Source organism: Anabas testudineus, chromosome 17, assembly GCF_900324465.2.
Source record: "Anabas testudineus chromosome 17, fAnaTes1.2, whole genome shotgun sequence".
In the NCBI taxonomy this organism is placed as follows: Eukaryota; Metazoa; Chordata; class Actinopteri; order Anabantiformes; family Anabantidae; genus Anabas; species Anabas testudineus.
Window position 1 is genome coordinate 3,783,746 of NC_046626.1, and position 18,898 is coordinate 3,802,643.

The 18,898-nt window shown below is 37.7% G+C and overlaps 1 protein-coding gene across 6 annotated transcripts in view; it reads left to right on the top strand.

Annotated features, from left to right (window-relative positions):
* astn1 (astrotactin 1) overlaps nucleotides 1-18,898 on the top strand; it is a 335,466-nt gene that overhangs the window by 54,564 nt on the left and 262,004 nt on the right. For all 6 annotated transcript variants that reach the window (XM_026373631.1, XM_026373633.1, XM_026373635.1 and 3 more), the window contains exon 2: nucleotides 7,905-8,086. In XM_026373631.1, coding sequence (XP_026229416.1) covers nucleotides 7,905-8,086 — 182 coding nt within the window. The remainder of the gene's footprint in view (nucleotides 1-7,904; nucleotides 8,087-18,898) is intronic.

The window sequence follows — 18,898 nt, forward strand, 5'->3', positions numbered from 1 at the left end:
AGCCTTGAAGATACCAGAGGGCCTGTATAAATCTGTTGTAGGCCTAGTTTAACATCCAGCCCTTCATTTGATGCTCCCTCCAATAAGATAAATGATATTATTCCACTGCTGACACTTCACTGTGATGTTATTGCCTTGAACAAAACAAAACCTCCCATATGGGTGCTAAAATCTTACAGTTATGCTGCTGAATTCTCCACAAATGTGCCCTACGTGTTCCTAAAACTGCACCAGAAAGACCACTTTACTTTCATTTGTTTATTTCTATCTTGTTTCATTAATATTGCGACAGTAAGTGTTGGATTCATTTTTTAATTCTGAAATCCCTGGCAAGGATTTTCTAATTATGCCAGCTGTGCTTGTTTAAGCAGAGGTCTTTAGGATTCGTGACTTGGAGAAAGAGAACAAGATTTTGTGCTAAGCACAATGTACCTATGTATTGTACATCTTGAGCAAATCTGCAGCAGCCAGAAAAAAATGTTGTTGTCTGAGAGCTCTGTTGATCAATCTGTCAATTAAGATATGAAAAAAATGTATTGTGCTGGGATTCTGTGGTAGTTGTGCTTGGAGTAAAGATTTCAAAAGGCTTATGGCAGATGCAACATTAGTTTAATGTTAAAAGAATTTAACATGCTTTAAACTAAATGCTTCAGCAAATCTGCATTCAGAGGAGCAACAAGAATAATGCAGCATAATCAGATAGCTTTGATCCATTTTAATACTTGTAGGTGGCCACTTTCTTTTTTTCTTACTCTCCTTCTCCACCACTCCATCTCTGCTTTTGTCGCTTCATCTTCCTCACCACCTCTTTCTTTCTTTGTTTCTTTCTTTACCTCTCTGCTGGGTGGTACTCTATATTGTCCCATTCAGTAAGGCTCAGCAGCCTCATTAATCCTACTCTCACGGCAAACTAGTCCCTTGGGGGAAAAAGAGCACACTTTTTAAAAAGTGCCCTGTCACACTCTGACACATCATTTGCATTTAGGTTAAAACCAGTCGGGACTCTTAAATCTTATTTATGGGCAGAGGGAACTCCCTCTTCACTGCAGCATGAGGGCATCAGTTATTGTCAGGCCTAACCTTGTTATACTCTCACAATTACCAACACAGACACGCACAAAAAATGCACAGTGCTGTATCACAGTAAGTGTTTTGGTTTGTAAACAGGTTATAATCTATACAAGGGTTATTGCTGTTATCCAGCATGCAAGTGTTCCCTTTCCCAGTAATCAGTAAAATAGGCTGTGTGACAAAGAATGTGGTGTACACTCACACAACATGAAGTGAAGTGTCATTGTGACTTCAATGTATTCTAATTTGCACACACTATTAATGATGCCTACTTTTACACTTAATACAAGGTCAGAAAGTGCTTACATAGAATTTGCACATATAAAGTGAAACTTTAGCTAGCTAGTTTAAGAAAGACTGTGAGCTAAAGATTGTCTTGATAACAAGAGTAAAGGTCTACAGCTACAGTATGCAGTGATCTGGTTTTCTGCATTAATTGGCCTGAAATGTGATCAGATTTTTATCTGAGTCACAATGCGCTTCAGGTTATAATACATAACAGCCACAGTTATGTCTTTATTGAACACAGTAAGCAGTAACCTCAACAACAAGCAATAACCTCAAACAAGCACTTCCTGTAGCTGTGGATCAGAGCAGTACAACGTTCAGAAGACAATTTTGGACCATTCTTTTCCACAGTGCCAGGTGTTGGTTTTGCCTGTGTTATTCTTTGGACACTATGTCTTCAGTTCTTACATGTGGTAGACTTATGAACAGAGATGTTAGCCCAAAATTGCTGTTCAGTATCAACTAGACTTGTTACTGAGCAACAAGTCCAGTTGGGGTAACCATGACCTGGATGACTGAGCATTTTCACAAACAACAGAGATTCAGAGTCATCTTGGCTGGATGCCCGCTCCTACAGAGAGTAGCCACTGTACTAAAATGTCTCCATTTATAGAAAATTTGTCTGTGGACTGATGTGACTTACCCATTACAACTTCAAGAACACATGAAAGTAGCCCTTTTGGGATTATTCTTTTTCTTTTTTTCTGAGGCATGTTTTTATAAGTTAACGTGGCTTTAACCCAAACCTCTCATCTCTTCAACTCATGACTCACTTTGCTTTTATTGGCATCAGAAATTAACTTATTAGTAGTATAGTATAAGTACTTTGAATATTTAAGAGGTGTCTTCAATAAAGACATGAGAGAGTATTAGCACATTGTACGTCTATACTTCGATTGCAACTTACAGTATGTGAAGATCCGATCACATATTGTGATCTTTATTACTGCAGAAAATTAGATAATTTCAAACTGTTCACATACTTTTTCTTGCCATTAGCTGTAGACATTTAGCATAATGGGAGCTTTTTAAAAATCTCACAGCATTTCTCAACCTATCTGCCTAACTAAAGTTCCTTTTATTTTCCTAATTTATCCTCTGTGCACTATGTCAGCACTTACTGACCTTAAGTAGTAATGGTAAAAGCAGGCTTATACTTTCCACTCTAGAATAGTGACTGTGGGAGGTTGGTCTTGGTCAGAAAAGCTTAGCTACTAATGCTAAGTTAATTTGACTGTGTTAACATACTGAATTGTATTGTATGTTACCCTGCATTACTTAGTGGTTATTAGTTCTAAGTGCACAGTACAGTATCATCTAAGGCTGAGTGAAAATCTATTTTGACGGCATCTGCATATAAATGAATCATGTATGTCACAAATTCCATTGCAAGGTATTTGAACTTGGAAAAAAAGGTGAACCACATCATTATAAATGTTAAAACCCAAGATTGTTAGTAGTTTTAATATTAACGTGAACATCTAAATGGGTCATCTTTGGGTGGTATCTTTTAATCCTATGTGAAGTGGAATGATTATTTGGCTTGAGATGAACATAAATATTAAAAATGTACTCTAAGATTTTGTAATCCTTTCAATGTCACTGTAGAATTTGTGAAATATAAACATTTGGCCTAAATTGATTTTCTGAAAAGCATTTTTGTTAACCCCTCTCTGCTTGTTCAATACTTAAAGCTCACAGTCAATTGAGACACACATTGTGCTGGTGCATGGGAGTAACTTTAGCTCCTGAGGTTTTGCATACTATGTAAAAGCCTATTACCAGCAGGAAAATTTTGCTACCAGCTACATCTTCAGTAGTAATCAGCATAATGGTCTAGTGTAGCATGGAGTTTGCCCGTGTTTGTGTATAGATCTCTACACAGGGCTTTATAGGGATAATTAAGTTTGGTGATGTGACAGCCACAATTCAGTGACACATTGACTTCCCCTGACTTCTCAACTGCTTTTCCTTTGATCAGGCTTAAACTTCATTATTACTTACAGTCCATGATTTTCCCTGCAACCACGCTGCTGCACAAATAAGGCAGCACATATTTTGAACTCTGATCAATTATGGAACATTGGCTAATGGACTGCAGCCCATTCAGTGCACCCCCGCAATCTATTTCTGCTCTGCATTGTGTTTGCTCTCACTTCTGTGTTAATTTTATTGTGACATCTGTGAGTAAAATGAGCTTTAAATTATTTGATAGCTTGTATACTAGTAGAGCTAGCATAATATATTTAGATAATAGTTTTCTCTACTGCTCAGGGTCAAGCCAGCAATTAGTGTAATAGTATTTTCTGTGGCACAGTGTCCAAAGTAATCCATAAACAGTATAAGGGGGAGCACTCTGTGCCACACTGCAAATGGTTGCATCAAATAGGATGTGATGTGCACACTTCTAATTAGAATTTTGTAAGGGATTGACAGATTTAGCTAACACTAATGGAAGTCATATAAAACACAATATAGAACTTAAAACTGCTTTAGTTATCTTTTACTGCAATTGTTTTGTATAATTTTCACGTAACTTTGTCACAACACCGAAAATCACAAATTTAGTGGATTTTAATCTAAATGTGTTTTTTTTGTTCTTATCAAATTAGTTCAACTTGAACTTTAATTTTCAACTGGCTTGAGGTCTTTTAACTGGAAATTATGAGTTGAATCAATAAACTGCTGAGAGGTCACTTAACTTATTAAGTTTTTAAAGAAATAAAACAAGCAGACTTGCCATGTTGCATTGTAAAAGCTATTCTTTTTTTAAGCTATTTATGATGAAAAATGTAGTCGTTAGCATATATATTACAAAAATATATGCATTAAAAATGCTAACCATAGTGAAGATTACTGTTAAATTTACTGTTGTATGAAATTTAATCCCTTCCTGCAAACACTTGGAATTGAACAAAGTGATTGAGGGCAGAAGCCTTTGATCAGCTGGCGACATGTCCAGGATGTACCCTGCCTTGTCCAGTGACAGCTAGGACTGGTTCCAGCACCCCTGTGATCCTTAACAGGAAAAATGGTTAGAATAATGGATGGATGGATACTGAGCAGCCACAGCTGTTGTCTTGTACTGACTTGTACAGAATAAGAACTGACTGTTTCAACTGAAAAATGTAATAAGAAAGAAAATCTGTCTGTAATAGTTGTTGATATGACTTACTGAACTTGTTTTCTAAATGCCATTCGTATAAGATACGATACGTTACGATATTATAAGATATTAAAGAAATAAAGTAAAGTAAAGTATAAGAAAAGAGAGAATTTAGGAAAATATAATAAGGTATAATAAAATAACAAAAAAGAAGAAAGGCACTATATGAGTAATAAAGTAAACAAGGTAAATAAGGATATAAAAGAAAAACAAAACAAAACAATTAATTATCAATTAATAATAACAATAATAATAGAGAGTTCACATCAGAAATATATACAGGGGTTGGGTTTTTTTGATATGTAGAAATTTTGCAGACGATAATGCATGCATTATTGTACAGATGTTGTTCTACAGTCTTATGGCAGTAGGAACAAAAGACTACCTGATGTCGTCCATCTTGCTCTTCATTAGAATCAATTTGTAGCTGAATAAGTTTGCCTTTTTGATCAGCTTCTTTAATCTGTTAGCTTGACCAGCCTTGGTGTAGCCTCCCCAGCACACATAGACTGATAAAACATCTTCAGTAGCCTGTTGGACATGTCAAAAGAAATGAAGCCACCTCCTAAATTATATTTATCAAAAACCAACACAAGAGGAGTGATTAAAGAACTTAACACTCCCCTAAAAGAACAAAATAAAAAGAAAACAATCAAATGTGGACTGTAAATTATTAGATCTCTCCTGTCGAAATCCCTGTTAGTAAAGTATTTGATAAGTGACCATCAAATAGACCTGGCTACAGCAGGAAGAATATGTCAGTCTGAATAAGTCAACTCCCCCAAGTCATATTATGTCATGTTGCTAGAAGCACATGTCGGGGTGGAGGAGTAGCAGCAATCTTTCACTTAAGCTTAATAATCAACCCCAGACCTAAACATAGTTTTAATTAATTTATAAGCCTCAGTCTTAGCCTCTATGATCCAAACTAAGAAGTCAAAAACCAGTCCTGTTTGTTATTGTGTCTAGTCTGGAAAAACAGCTTAATAATATATAAAAAACCCTTCATAAAGCTACAACCACCTATTATTCCTCATTAATTGAGGCAAATAAGAACATCCCCAAGCTTCCTTTCAGCACTGTAGCCAGGCTGACAAAGAGTCATAGCTCTGTTGGGCCTAGTATCCCCTTAACTCTCAGCAACAATGACTTCTTGAATTTCTTTACAAATAAAATCATAACTATTAAAGAAAAAAGTGATCAGATTCTCCCTGCAAACTGCATGAATTTACTCTTATGTACAACTGCTCTAGATTCATCTGTAAGACCACACTTAGACTCCTTCTTCCTATTTCGCTCTGTTCTTTATTGTACTGTGTAGGGCATCTATGATGTTTGACCAGTCCAGTTTTTTTGTTTTTTTTGTATAAATTCACAATCTCTACAACCTCTCCTAGGGTGGTGAGTGGGACTGGGGCTCATCCTGCTCTTTCTAAAGTTCATTACTATTGATATTGAACTTTAAGGGGTGTCTGTACTCCTCATTGTTATTGTTATTAATGCATCCAATGTGCAAATGTTCTCATCATTAAAACATTGTACAGTAGGTGGCAGGTTCCTTAGTTGTAGTTGAAATCTAAGGTGTAAACAGGAATGGTGCCTGTACAGTGTTCTGCAAACCAAGTGAGCGAACTGTGGCTGGAGACAGAAGACGGGAAAATAATTTAGTGTTGTCCACTCTTCACACAGTATATGAAAGCAATAATTGTCCTGATAGTATTGGTTTGGTTATACTGTATATATGATTGTTTGTATTGGAGTGTGTGACAGGCTTAGTGTGTACCATAGATTGAACCAAGGAGCGTGTGTTTGTGTGTGTGTGTGTGTGTGTGTGTGTGTGTGTGTATATACATAAGTTCATATAGATTTACATGTATGTATATACATTGACAGAGCAGCGTATGGGCGCAGTTTGATTGTGGGATTCAGTATGTAGACCTGGTTACACTTAGTGTGATCTCTGTTTCAGTTTTATGTCTTACCGTCAGCACTCTTACTTCTCAGACCTTATGAGCCTGATGCGTCTCTCCTACTTTTCACACTTACATAACGCAAAATCACCCATAAAACTCTGTCATGCATTTATAATGTTTTCCATTTCTGCACTGAGTGTGTGTTTTGGCATACATCACTAATATTTCAAACCACTCTGAGTGGAATGTATTGTCTGAGGAACTGAGCTATGACACAAAGTACGGTGTTCCCTATGCTCTGCTTACTTCCATAAAATCACTATTTACTCATCTCTATCTTTTGATTTGAATTGTGTCTTCTTATGTTTGTTCTTCGTAAGATGGATGCAAACTGGCAGAAGTAAAGGCAAGGTATAGATATAGGGAAGATGACTGGCACTGACTAATGCAAAGATAAAAAACATTACCTATCATAACTATTCATTTATACACTCACACATTTATACACAAGGTTCTTTTATCTCATCTCTAGATAGTCATTAGATAGTACAGTTATAATGAATAATTGCAGTCATATAAATTGGCCACTTAATTCAAATGGCATTCAGTGGGTCATTATCTGTTTTTATCTGCTCAGTAGGTTCCTTCTCTACCTGCCAGTAAGCACCACCTATCCACCCTGATCTTCTACTTATCTTTTTCTTATATTTGGTACACATGCAAGATGTCACCAAATTACAATTATGATAATAAATTTACTGGCAGCTAGCAGGTGCCCTACTAATCCATAGCTATGAGCATGATAATGACTGATAACGGACCAATTACATTGGTTAAACTGCGAGCAAGGAGTGCCGAAATTTAAATTGTCAAATTGCCTGTCATGCACATACTTTATGTCTAGGTCAAGAGTGCCAATAAAAACAGCCAGCAAACTGTGAAAAAAGAGTCTACAGCCTGCTACTGGCCATTAAAGCTAAACAGTGGCCATTAAAGCTAAATGCTAACATCAGCTGACATGATCACAAAGGCAATGCTAACATCAGGTAAAGTAGTGTTAAATAACTGTCTTCATGTTTGCATGGTACATCCAGGGATCATACAGTACATGTCTGTTCCACTATTCTTACTCGTCCACTAGTTGTTGAGATAGTTCAGTCACCTGTCCCTGTTAACAGTAAAATGAATAAGTCAACAACAGAATGTCATCCAAAAAGCCCATCAATTGGAGGAAAATTATAAAATGAACAGCATAAGCTTTCTCATATCACATTCATTAGCTGGTGTGGCTTTTAAACATCAATCTGTTTATTTATTAAACACAAACACACACCTTAATGTTTCTCTTTTCTGGTAAATGTCTGTGGATTTTCTTCATTATGTTGGCAAAAGTTGTGAGAAAATGTGTTCTGCAACTAGAGAAAGCTTCTCATTTAGTCCCCTTTGTTTTCTGTTGTGTCTGGCAGAGATCTCTGGGAACTCAGAGGACATCCCTCTAGTGCGCTGGAGGCAGCAGTGGCTGGAGAATGGCACTCTGCTCTTCCACATCCACCACCAGGATGGCAGTCTGAACCTCCCAGAACCGACTGAAGACCCAGCCAACGATTCAACAAAGGAGGAACTCCGCATTCTGCACATTTCTGTCATGGTAAAACTCTCTGTTATATGAATGTTCACAAAGCAGCTAAAAATGGAAACTATTTTGAAGTCTCTTTTTAATTTTGACAGACTTTCAAAAGAAAATAAACAACTTTTTAATTACTCAAATTGTAGCATTTGTAAAAATAAAAGTAGTATATGAAGGAAACACAAAGTCTACAGCACACCCTCTAGTCTGGTTGTGGCTAGAGATAAGTGTCCAGTAAGATTGGACTCTAAAGCTGTGGGTAGTAGGTAAAATATAGAAAAGATCATCTTCACCTCTTTGTCCTCTTTATGTTGTGGAGACATTGAAAAAACTATAAGCAGTGAAAAATCTTTACTAGTGTGGAACATATATTTATAAAGTTTTACATTTCAGTTGCAGAATGTAGATTTTTGCAGTGCCTGCACTGTATCAAACCTTATCTGCTATGTCGGCAAAGTAGGAAATGAATCCTTAGATCTCACTGCTTCCTCCTCTTGCCTGAGGAAATGTATATTTATTAGATCTTAGATATGCCACACCTACTCCCAGTGCCCTTTACCAGCCCAAAGACATTACAATCATGCTTTGATGGATGATCTGTATTTTCAGACATTGAAAGCATATTATAGCTGCATACACAAATGATTAGTCAGCTTGAGTAGACTCCTGCTAGCAGCTACATGTGCGGAATGGAGGTAGGGAGGTGCACATCAACGCCTACTGAATGTCAGTGACCTCGAGAACCTGAAATAATGACAAATAACTGACCTTGACTATCCTCTGCATGTTTCGCATGTATTAGCAAATATCAAGCTGATCTACTTGGCGCACAGGCTTGAGTTTTTATGTGCCAGTGAAATAGCCAGTGCAGAGGATCTTCTTCTGACTGGTTTGATTTTCCTTTAATCTCCCATTGTTACTCCCCGCTCTATCTGCATTTCACATCCTATCAACTTCAGGTGTGTGTCTTTGTGCTCTCTGCCCCACTAATTCTTCATCCTGAAAGAGCTGCAGCAGTAGCGCTGCCACCAGGGTGTTTTCATGAAGGTGTGGGTAGAGAAGGATTAGCATGCAGATATGAGCAGACCGTGACAACAGATGGAAGCGGCGCTGCTGCTGTGCTGCCCAGGCACTGCTGCAGCTTGCCACTCGGCTGGAGGCCCCGACCCATAAATCCAAAGCCATGTCACTTGTTCAGCTCCTTGTGGATGCAGAAAGAATCCTGTGAAGGCAGCTTTACAGGGTTTTTACAGGTCTTTCTCTTGTATGTCATAGGAGGCTGCAGGATGCTAGTAGTCAGCACAGACATTATCCTGGGAGACTTTTGGAAAAAGATGTATGGGATAATAAAAAATCTTGGATATTTTAGGCTTTGGTATCATTTCTATCAGAAATATCAACATTGTTCTTACAGATATAATTGCTAAGCATTGGCAACATGTAGGTCTCATAAAACGGCGGTTGAATCAATGCATCAATTTGAGGCTGGCAGATACTGTTATTATGCCTAAATACATTTCATAGGTTTCAGTAGAAATTACTCTGTGAGAATGTTGTAGGTTGTCTTTGGTCATGAAAGGTCCAGTTTACATTGCTATCTAAAGGTGGAATTGCATGTACTCTTCCGCGTTTAGCATTACGTGAATGTATGCATACTACAGTGACGCATTTACAAACCACAACTTACTGAAGAAATGACATGGAATAAACTGTTCACTCAATGCACAGCTCACACAGCATATACTTGGTATTTAGGAGGTATGCAGGTTCGAACTCCTGTGAGCCTCTGCAGCCTGTGGTTACCCATAACACCCTTCTCTGCGTAGCTCCATGTAGATTTTTTTCATGTAGCATAATTCTTCCACATTGCTCTCATGATAGTCAACATTTTGAATTAGACATTGCACAGGATAAATTCCCCCTTCATCAAAAAAGAATACACATTACCTAACTGTTTATCCAGATAATTGGAAGTGAAAGATCAAAAAGATCTGTACCTGTGTGTGCACAAAGCTAGTACAGAAGATCAAAATAGAAAGGATGTAGTTTAATGCTTCTTGCTGTCTGCCTTTTGTGAAGTGGACACATTCAAAGTAGAGTTGTGTATACTGTAGACCTAGGACCATAGGCTGGTTCCTTCCTTTTCATTTAAGGCCTGACCTGAACCCAAATTGTACTGCTAAATTTGAGCCCCATTACTCTACTATTATTTGTAGGCTTATGGACGTCCTGCAACCTCAGGCCAGATGACTTGTAACACTTTTTTATCTCAGAACAGACAGGGGAAGAGAGAAACCTGGACTGTGCCAGAAGCAAAACCAACAACAAAACAATAGTGTGGCATGAATATTATTGAAAAATAAGATACAGTTAGTAAAAAAAGAAACAGCTTAAAACCAAGTTCCAATCAGAGATACCCTCAGTGATCAGATCAAAAAATATTTAAGGTTGAAGCTAAAATTTCCCTTCTTGATCAGCACGAAAATAAACCTATTGATCTTTCAAAATCATGTCTTCAGATGTTCCATTTTATCTGCCCAACAATTCAAAACCCAAATATATTCAGCTTACGGTGACATAAAACAACAAATCCTAACACTGATAAAAATAATTGACAGAACTTTTTTTTATATATAATTATTTTATTTATTTTTTTATTTTTTATTTAACGGACTAAGCAATTTACTGAACACTTGTTACAACTGTAGATATTATCCACATTCTATGAACATCATGCTGAAAACCCACTAACCTTTTTAGTGTTGAAAGGAAATCCTTTCATTATTTTAACATTTGTCTCAGGGGGCTGTGTTTTACAGCACTGCTGCCATGTTTTTATCAAACACATGAAATGGACTTGAACTGATCCCAGGTCTGCACATCCCAGCCAGGTCGGCTCAAACTGAAAGCAGAACGTCTGATCTGTCACAGTTCATTGCCTGGCCACTGTGCACACCAAGAGACTGTTTACGCCTAATGGATGATTTGGGACTCCAGCATTTTTTGGCTTGAAGACAAGCCAGACTTATTATGGGCCTGATCCTAAAGGAAAATCAGGTTCAATGAACTGCACTGAACCTGGGGTGTGAGGCCAGAAAAGCGACTTTTGCCTGGGCCAGCTATAATTTTACCTGATAATTTAGGTTTTACTTTCAATTTTCTGAAATACACAACTGAAATTGATAACAATATTTTCTCAGAGAATAGTTTTGCATCCTTTAAACTCCAGCATTTTTTAAAGTGCACTGCTCTGAAGTTAGAGGCTTCCTTGTGCAGGGTTCAAAGCTTCTCCCTGTTCCTACACATCCAACAAGGTGACCATGGTGTCCTCCACTGGGCAGCAGCTGCTGCTCATCCATAATAGATAACTAACCTTGTGTATGTCTGTACCAGGACCTGGTGAAACACTGACACTTTAAACTTCAGCTGAAATCCTTCATGCAGATACTGCTCCAAGGTAAATCCCAAAACGAAGGCAAATGAAAAGAAAAAAAAAAAGAGAGAGAGAGAGACAGCCCTGATACATTAACATTAGAGACAGAGTCAAATGTTCAGTGTGACAGGATTGGGTGATCTGTTGAGAGCCGTAAGCTCCAGTTTCATAGCAACTCTGAGTTCTCCCTTTTAAATTTCCAAATTTTAATAAGCTGCTGCTTTGCTACAGTGTCTCAATGGATCAGTCCAATCATTACATTCTGTATGCAGGCCTTCACAACAAGCAACAGTCAATTACATTATTAATATTCTCATATGATTCCTCCCTTTTTATAACCAATGCTGCAAAGGAAAAGCATAAAATCTAGGTAGCAGGCCTGCCCCATGTAACTACTGACTGATTTTGCTGGATGGTGCGGAACGTGGTCAGTATGGCCAGATTTGGTTTACCTCAGCTGTGTGGAAGTCCGCAGGGTACATGTTTGCTTTGGATCAGTGGTATGAAAAAAGCCCCCCACTGTGCCTGTTCAACCCAAAAAGGTAGAGATCAGTTGAGTATGTCAGGGGCATATGGTGTCTGCTGTTAACTGCACAACAGACTGCCAGACTGGTCCTTTGTTTTAGTCTGCTCTGTGCTGACTGATATGGCAACTTTGACAGACAATTCACCACCTTGTGAGTCGTATTGACTGTACAATCACTTCATTAGACAGTGTTTATTGGCATTAAAGTTATTTTGCTTTGTCCAGAAAATCCAATTTGTTCTTGTTCACATTAACGTAATGTAGCTAGCTTTACAGTTAGAAGGTGTGTGTTCATTTTTCCAGTACTCTGGTTTCCTCACACAATCCAAAGGGACGCAGTTTTGTTAATTGGTGATGCTTAATTAGAGTGAATGTGAGTTTGAATGGCTTTTTTTGTCTCTATATGTCTCTGAATCAGCCCTTAGGCAGACTGTTGACCACCACCTTTTGCCCAGTGACTGGGATCGGATCCAGCACCTCCTGCCACCCTTCACAGGATAAATGGTTTAGATAATGGATGGATGGATATTAGCATCATATTCATTTTGGGACATTATGGAATTACATGCATAATTAATACTCAATTATAAATACAGATAATAGTGCATGTTTTTGCATCCCCAGAATAGAGAAAAATGATTTCTAATGAAAATGTCTTCAAACCAAAAACACTGACAAAATATTATAACCTGGGTCTCTGGTATAAATGAAGAAGTAAATGCTTCATGCAGCATTTTGAAAGTCATATAACATTTACAAAAGTATTAGACATACACAATTGCTCAAAAGTTTGCAAATGTTGCAAGTGATCAATTCACAAACCATTTTATCCATTTCATAAACAATTAAGCCAGATTCATTGTCCAGGGATTAGGTTGCCAAGGCACACTCCTACGTCTGCCACCCAATTTACTTTGCGACGGAAGGAGCTTGGATTTGAGTCGCTGCTCCTCCACATCGAGAGGAGTCAGCTGAGGTGGCTTGGGCATCTGTTTCGGATGTACCTGGGACGCCTCCCTGGGGAGGACCCAGGACACGTTGGATGGAATATGTCTCTCGACTGACCTAGGAATGCATCGGCATTCCCCCGGAAGAGCTGGAGAAGGTGTCTGGGAAGAGGGAAGTCTGGCCATCCCTGCTTAGTCTGCTGCTCCCGCAACCCGGCCCCAGATAAGCAGAGGAAGATGGACAAACAATCAAAATGAATCAGATGATTTTTAAAGACTGATCTACATTTTGCATAGAGACCTGTTATTAGCAATTGTCAGTCTCCTGGTATGGCTGCTAATTCAAGTGAATCCTTTTATCAGGCTCATTGATTATGAAAAAACCCTTTTGCAATTGTGCACACAGCTGAGAACAGTACTGATAGAGCAAACAAGGGAGCATGGCATTCTTTAGGTCAGTTTAGTATCTGAACATCAGCAGCTGTTTGTTTTCAGGTTCCAATAGGTACCAATAGCCAGGAAGAAAGAACTTTCATTAGAGACCCGTCAGACTATTGTTGTCCCTAGAAAGGACGGCTACTCAATGCTAGAAACTGTGAGGAAACATAAAGTGTCTTATCATTCTGTTAAGTACTTCCTTCAGAGAGCAGCACAAACTGGGTCTAACAGGGACAGAAAAAGGAGTGGGAGGACCCGATGTACAACTGTGCAAGAAGACGAATATCTGAGAGTGTGTAGTTTAAGACAAAGACGCCCCACAGGTCCTGTGTCAACTGTACTAAATAGTACACGTCAAACACCAGTGTCAGCATCAACAGTGAAGGGGAGACTTCATGGCAGAATTGTCAAGAAAAAGCTGTATCTCAGACTGGCCAATAAAACAAAAGACGGAGACAGGCAAAAGAGCACTGACATTGGACACTTGAAGACTGGAAAAAAGGTTTGATTACAGAGGTTTGAGGTCTTCAGATCAAACAGGAGAACATTTGTCAGATGCAGAACAAATGAAAAGATGCTAGAAAAGTGCGTAATAACTAGTCTATGAGGGTGGAGGCAGCGTGATGTTCTGGGAGTCCTTTGGAGGTGGTAAAATAGGGGATTTACACCAGCGTGAAAGGGACCTTGAGGAAGGAAAGCCATCAAAATTGACAGCTAGAATGCCTAAGGTCTGCCAGGTTGTAATTGCTGCAAAAGGTGTTTCTCATTTAGCACAGCTATCATCGTCCAGCACCACAGAGCAGGTGGTTGTTCCTCGTCCATCGCAAATATGACTATACCTTTGATTACAGATAGATTAAGAAATCAAAGTCATGGGTCATAGTGGGAAAAAGAAACACCTTGAATGTGACAAAATTATGTTATGTTACAGCATGCTTCCGCTGAGCCCTGCAAATCTCTGTGTAAGTGGATGAACTTGAAAAATAAATGTAATTTATTTTATTAAATGATAACTCACAGATTTGTGTAGTGTAAATGTATAGCGAGAGCTCTGCACTGCTCTGTGTGGACACTGTATGTATTGGGTCTGACTCTGTATTGTGTTTGTGTTGGATAGACATACAACAATAGACATTTAAGCTACAGTTTTAACTAGATGTAGTACAGGACTAATTGGACTAATTACCAAACCATAAGTCCCATGCTGATATATTAGCAGAAATGATAACACTACATCATGAGATTTTAAACTAAAATGTCAGTTTTTCCATTTATGGATAAAAAGTATTATTTTTACACATCAAGGTTCAGATCAGAGTAATATCAAATTGATGTACACCAATTCATACTTGTTATTAGATTAGAACATCTCTGTTTGCCATTTGGTTGATAGAAAATGGAAGGAGAAAGAAGGGAAGAAATGGAAAAAGGGAGAGAGAGCAGCATGCAGAATCTGCAGAAAGACAGAGAGCAGGAGTGATTTTCATAGAATGTCTATTTATTCAGTCTTTTGCATAAAAGTGTTACCTTTGTGGAAAAAGTGATGGCTTTGAGGCTCAACAACAAAGTTTTATCACATTGGTGTCTTAATATTCACAAAATACAGCATGTGAAGAGGAAATGTGTTTATTGGCATGTCTAATGTGGTCAGCAGCTCTTAATTAAAGAAAAATACGTGTATTTTAGCAAGCTGGGATTGTTCATTCTCAGCCATTGTTAATAGACTGCTACACAACCAATTAGGCTACTTCTGAAAGGCTACTGAAAGCAACACTGTGTAAATAATTTAATTGAAGTTAGCAAGAGTGAGTGGGATTCAATTCTTTTTCTGTAAATCTCTGCTTCTTACTAAAATATTTTGGTCTATTGCTGTTGTAAAGTGAAATATCACTGTACAACATAATCTAAAAGCCTCCACTTTACCCACCAAAGACCCACAAAAATAAAAGTCTCTATATAATATGACCCATGAACTCTTAAAGTAATATCTGTAATTTCAAAGATTTTTTCGATTTCATTTGATGTCTTGTTGATTGGTCCTTTTGGTGGCATTGCACCATTCATACTAACCATGTCCTTTGACTTTTTTTTGTGTGTTGCAGTAATCTCAATAAAAGTAACTGCTGCTCAACATCTGCTAGCTCCAACTCTAACCACTCAGTTTCAGTTGCTAGAGTTTGTACTAACTCAGTACTGTAGCAAAGAAGCTAGTGGTGCAATTGCTGAGTGATAAACGTACAGCACAACACAAGTAGATGCAGCGAAGGCTTTGAGCAGAGCAGAACAACAAATCAAGCTTAGGGGTGAGATCGCAGTCATAGGTAGCATTCTGTGTTCTGTCATAGTTCAATTTACAATTAATGATGTCACATTATTGGAAAATTGTCAACATTTAATGGGTGAATTATTATTAAGAGACACAGGGATTAATGCACAAGCCCAGACACAAAGCATCAGTATGTTTAAAGGAGAGGATGGTCATTGGGACATAGCTCAGTTTGTGGGATATTGACATTCATGTGGTGACCCTCCTAAAGGCCTTGTTGATAGCATTGATCATATAAACCTTAAATCAATGCAGCCCTGACCACTTGTAACGCAGAAGCCTCGGCTGAATCCCATCCTCCAGAGCTGCTCTCTGAGCATCCCACCATAGCTTGTTTTTGAAAAGCCGGCTGAGCAAGACAAACCAATCCACGGCTTCCCTGTAAACGCCTGGTCTGTTTGTAGTGCTGCTGAATCTCTGATGCAGACAACAGAGCACTATGGAAAAAAAATGAAAACAGTTCAGTTGAAAAAGAAAAAGTTATTTTTACATTAAAGCGATACCAGGTTAAATCAGCTCAACATAATTTTTCTTTCACACTAAAACTACATTATTGGTTGCTTTTTTTATATTTTTTCAATATATAGAATAACGTATTTCTACGCGTTTTTGTATCCACAAACAAAAAAAAAAAAACAAGCTTACACTGCTGCCTGAACACTAATTTAGTGTTATGTTTTTATGTAGTAGCATTTTTGTCAATATTTATTTAAATATAACATACAGTATAAGCAGCACAAAGAGACTTGACTCTAATGTCTCATGATCAATTAGGCTTTTAAATATATTGGGCATTTTGTATGATCAATCATAACATGCCACTTGAACAAAGGACTAACGTTTGCTAATTATGAGCCTCTGTTCACATAATGTATGTACTGTAGATATGCCATTAAAAAACAGCTATAATAATGTCATTTACAACATTAACAATGTCTGCTCAACTTTTCTTTGAAAAACAAGGACATTTCTAAAATGACCTCTAACTCTAACAGTCTACTGTATAAATAAATGTAGTCTTAAGGTTCAGAGCACTGTCAGATAACAAAAGAGTCACAGAACCAAACTACCAACTCATGACGTTTGTGATGTACAGTGTCATTTTTCTCTTTCTTTCCACTCTTGTGACTGTTTTGTGCCTGAAGCTGCATCTCAGTGAGCAGACAAAACAGCCAGTCAAACTTGATATGGCGTCAGCATCAAATAATTTCCGCTGTCTTGGGATTTTAGCAAGGGCCAGTGTCTTATAAAGCAGACAGCATGTTTTTAATAAATCATACTCGCACAGGATCTGCACTGTTAAATGCTGCTCAGCTGGTTTATTTATGTAGAGGACAGCACACAAGATTAATATGGAAGAAAAATGAACCATGGACATTTAGCCTCAATTTAATTTCCTATACAGTCGACCCTGACTGAAAAGAAAAGGAAAAAGAAGAACTTCAGAAGCAGCTCTGGCTTTGTCAGTACCAATGTTAGATTTTTTACAGTGGTGCTAATTGTTGAGTTACATTGTTTCTCACACCATGTCAGAACAGCAGTACATGTTTGCAGCCTTTACTCAGTTTAAATATGTGTCTCTGGTAAATCATAACATAATAAATAAAATCATGTACTTTTAAGTATAAATATATAAGGTAAATTTAGAGATTGCTTATTACTCATATTGCAGTATGACTGCAGTATGAAATTGCTATTTCATACTGCAGTTACATTTTACAAAGTATCTTTAACCAGTTTAAGTGCAAACTATTGGTAATATAAAGGATTTGACTATTTAAAATTACGATAAGGTGGTACAAAAGACCCAATAGAAGTATCCAGAAATTCGGTAAAAAACTTGGCTCAAAGTGTATTTAAAGTGTGATTATCTCCAGCATTTCCATTCTGTTCCTCAGTACAAGACATTCTGTCTTATCTGAACCCAAGGACTCAATAATCATCACAATTGCCCAAGTAATAGTAATTGAATATCATACGGTTTTATGCAGCCCCCCCATTATTTTCCTTGCATTCACAGTTCTAATTTTCAGAGTATTTGTAGAAGCACGGTGAATTCGTATCTCTCATTCACTGCCACCAAATGAATTAGTCACACCTGAATGAGTGTAAAAATGAGTTTTGGATTTGTGCAGATAAAACATTGGAAATGTTAGTCACTTGAACTTGCCAATGTTTGTGCAAACTGAGATGAATATGAACATGTAGACATTTTGAAACCAGCTAAATATTGAGTATATATATATATAGCATACATAGATATATATGCAACACTTACGAAAAGGTTATATTTAGGAGGAAGTCTACTTCAACATGGAAGAAAGACTGAACAGACATGTTATTAATACGGTACAACTGGAAAACTCATGTCATTTTTTGTTCCTTTTGTTCATGCTTAGATTGGACTGGATTCACACAGGCATTTACTCTGCATGAAAAAAACAGTCCTTCTCATTTATTACGAGAGGATGGTGCGTTACACAGTGGGGATCTGCACCAACGGGGGGCTCTCACAAAATTATGCATCATTGGGTGGAAAAAAAAAGTTGAAGCATGTGAATTTAGCCTTTATCCTACCTGTCACAGGTGAATACAGACACAATGCAACTGAAAAATACAACTCTTTGTAGGAAAGCATTGTTAAAGCCTGAAACAGGTGGTGTGTAAAATGGAAAAATCTTGCAACAACAAAATAGACTTAAAAAATTAAGGAAACACTTAGTTCTCTTCTCAGGTTTTGTGTTTTGCTGATGTTCTTGTCCTTGCTGGTAGCACAAGGTCGTACCTGCAGCTCAATCAGGCAGGACTCCATAGTCCTGTGTGTAGTTGGGTTTAGGCAACAAAAACACTTTGGTTAAGGTTAAAAAAATACAGTAGTAGTAGTTTTGTTAAAGGTACATAAATCTGAAGTTACTGTTAAGCTCTTATTTTAGACGACCTCAATTGTTCTCAAACTGTATCCGTAACTGTTTATGTACACGCCAACCTGTAGTGACTTGTTGAAAGTTATAAGTAGATTCTGAAGTCAGACAAATCATGGCAGCAAGCCTACATCCTGGTGTTACAACAGGAACCATTATGTCATTTCCCTGTATAAGTGAACCTCTGCAGTTATTCTGTCAAGTTCTATTTAGGATGGAAGGAGAACCTATAATGAGGATGA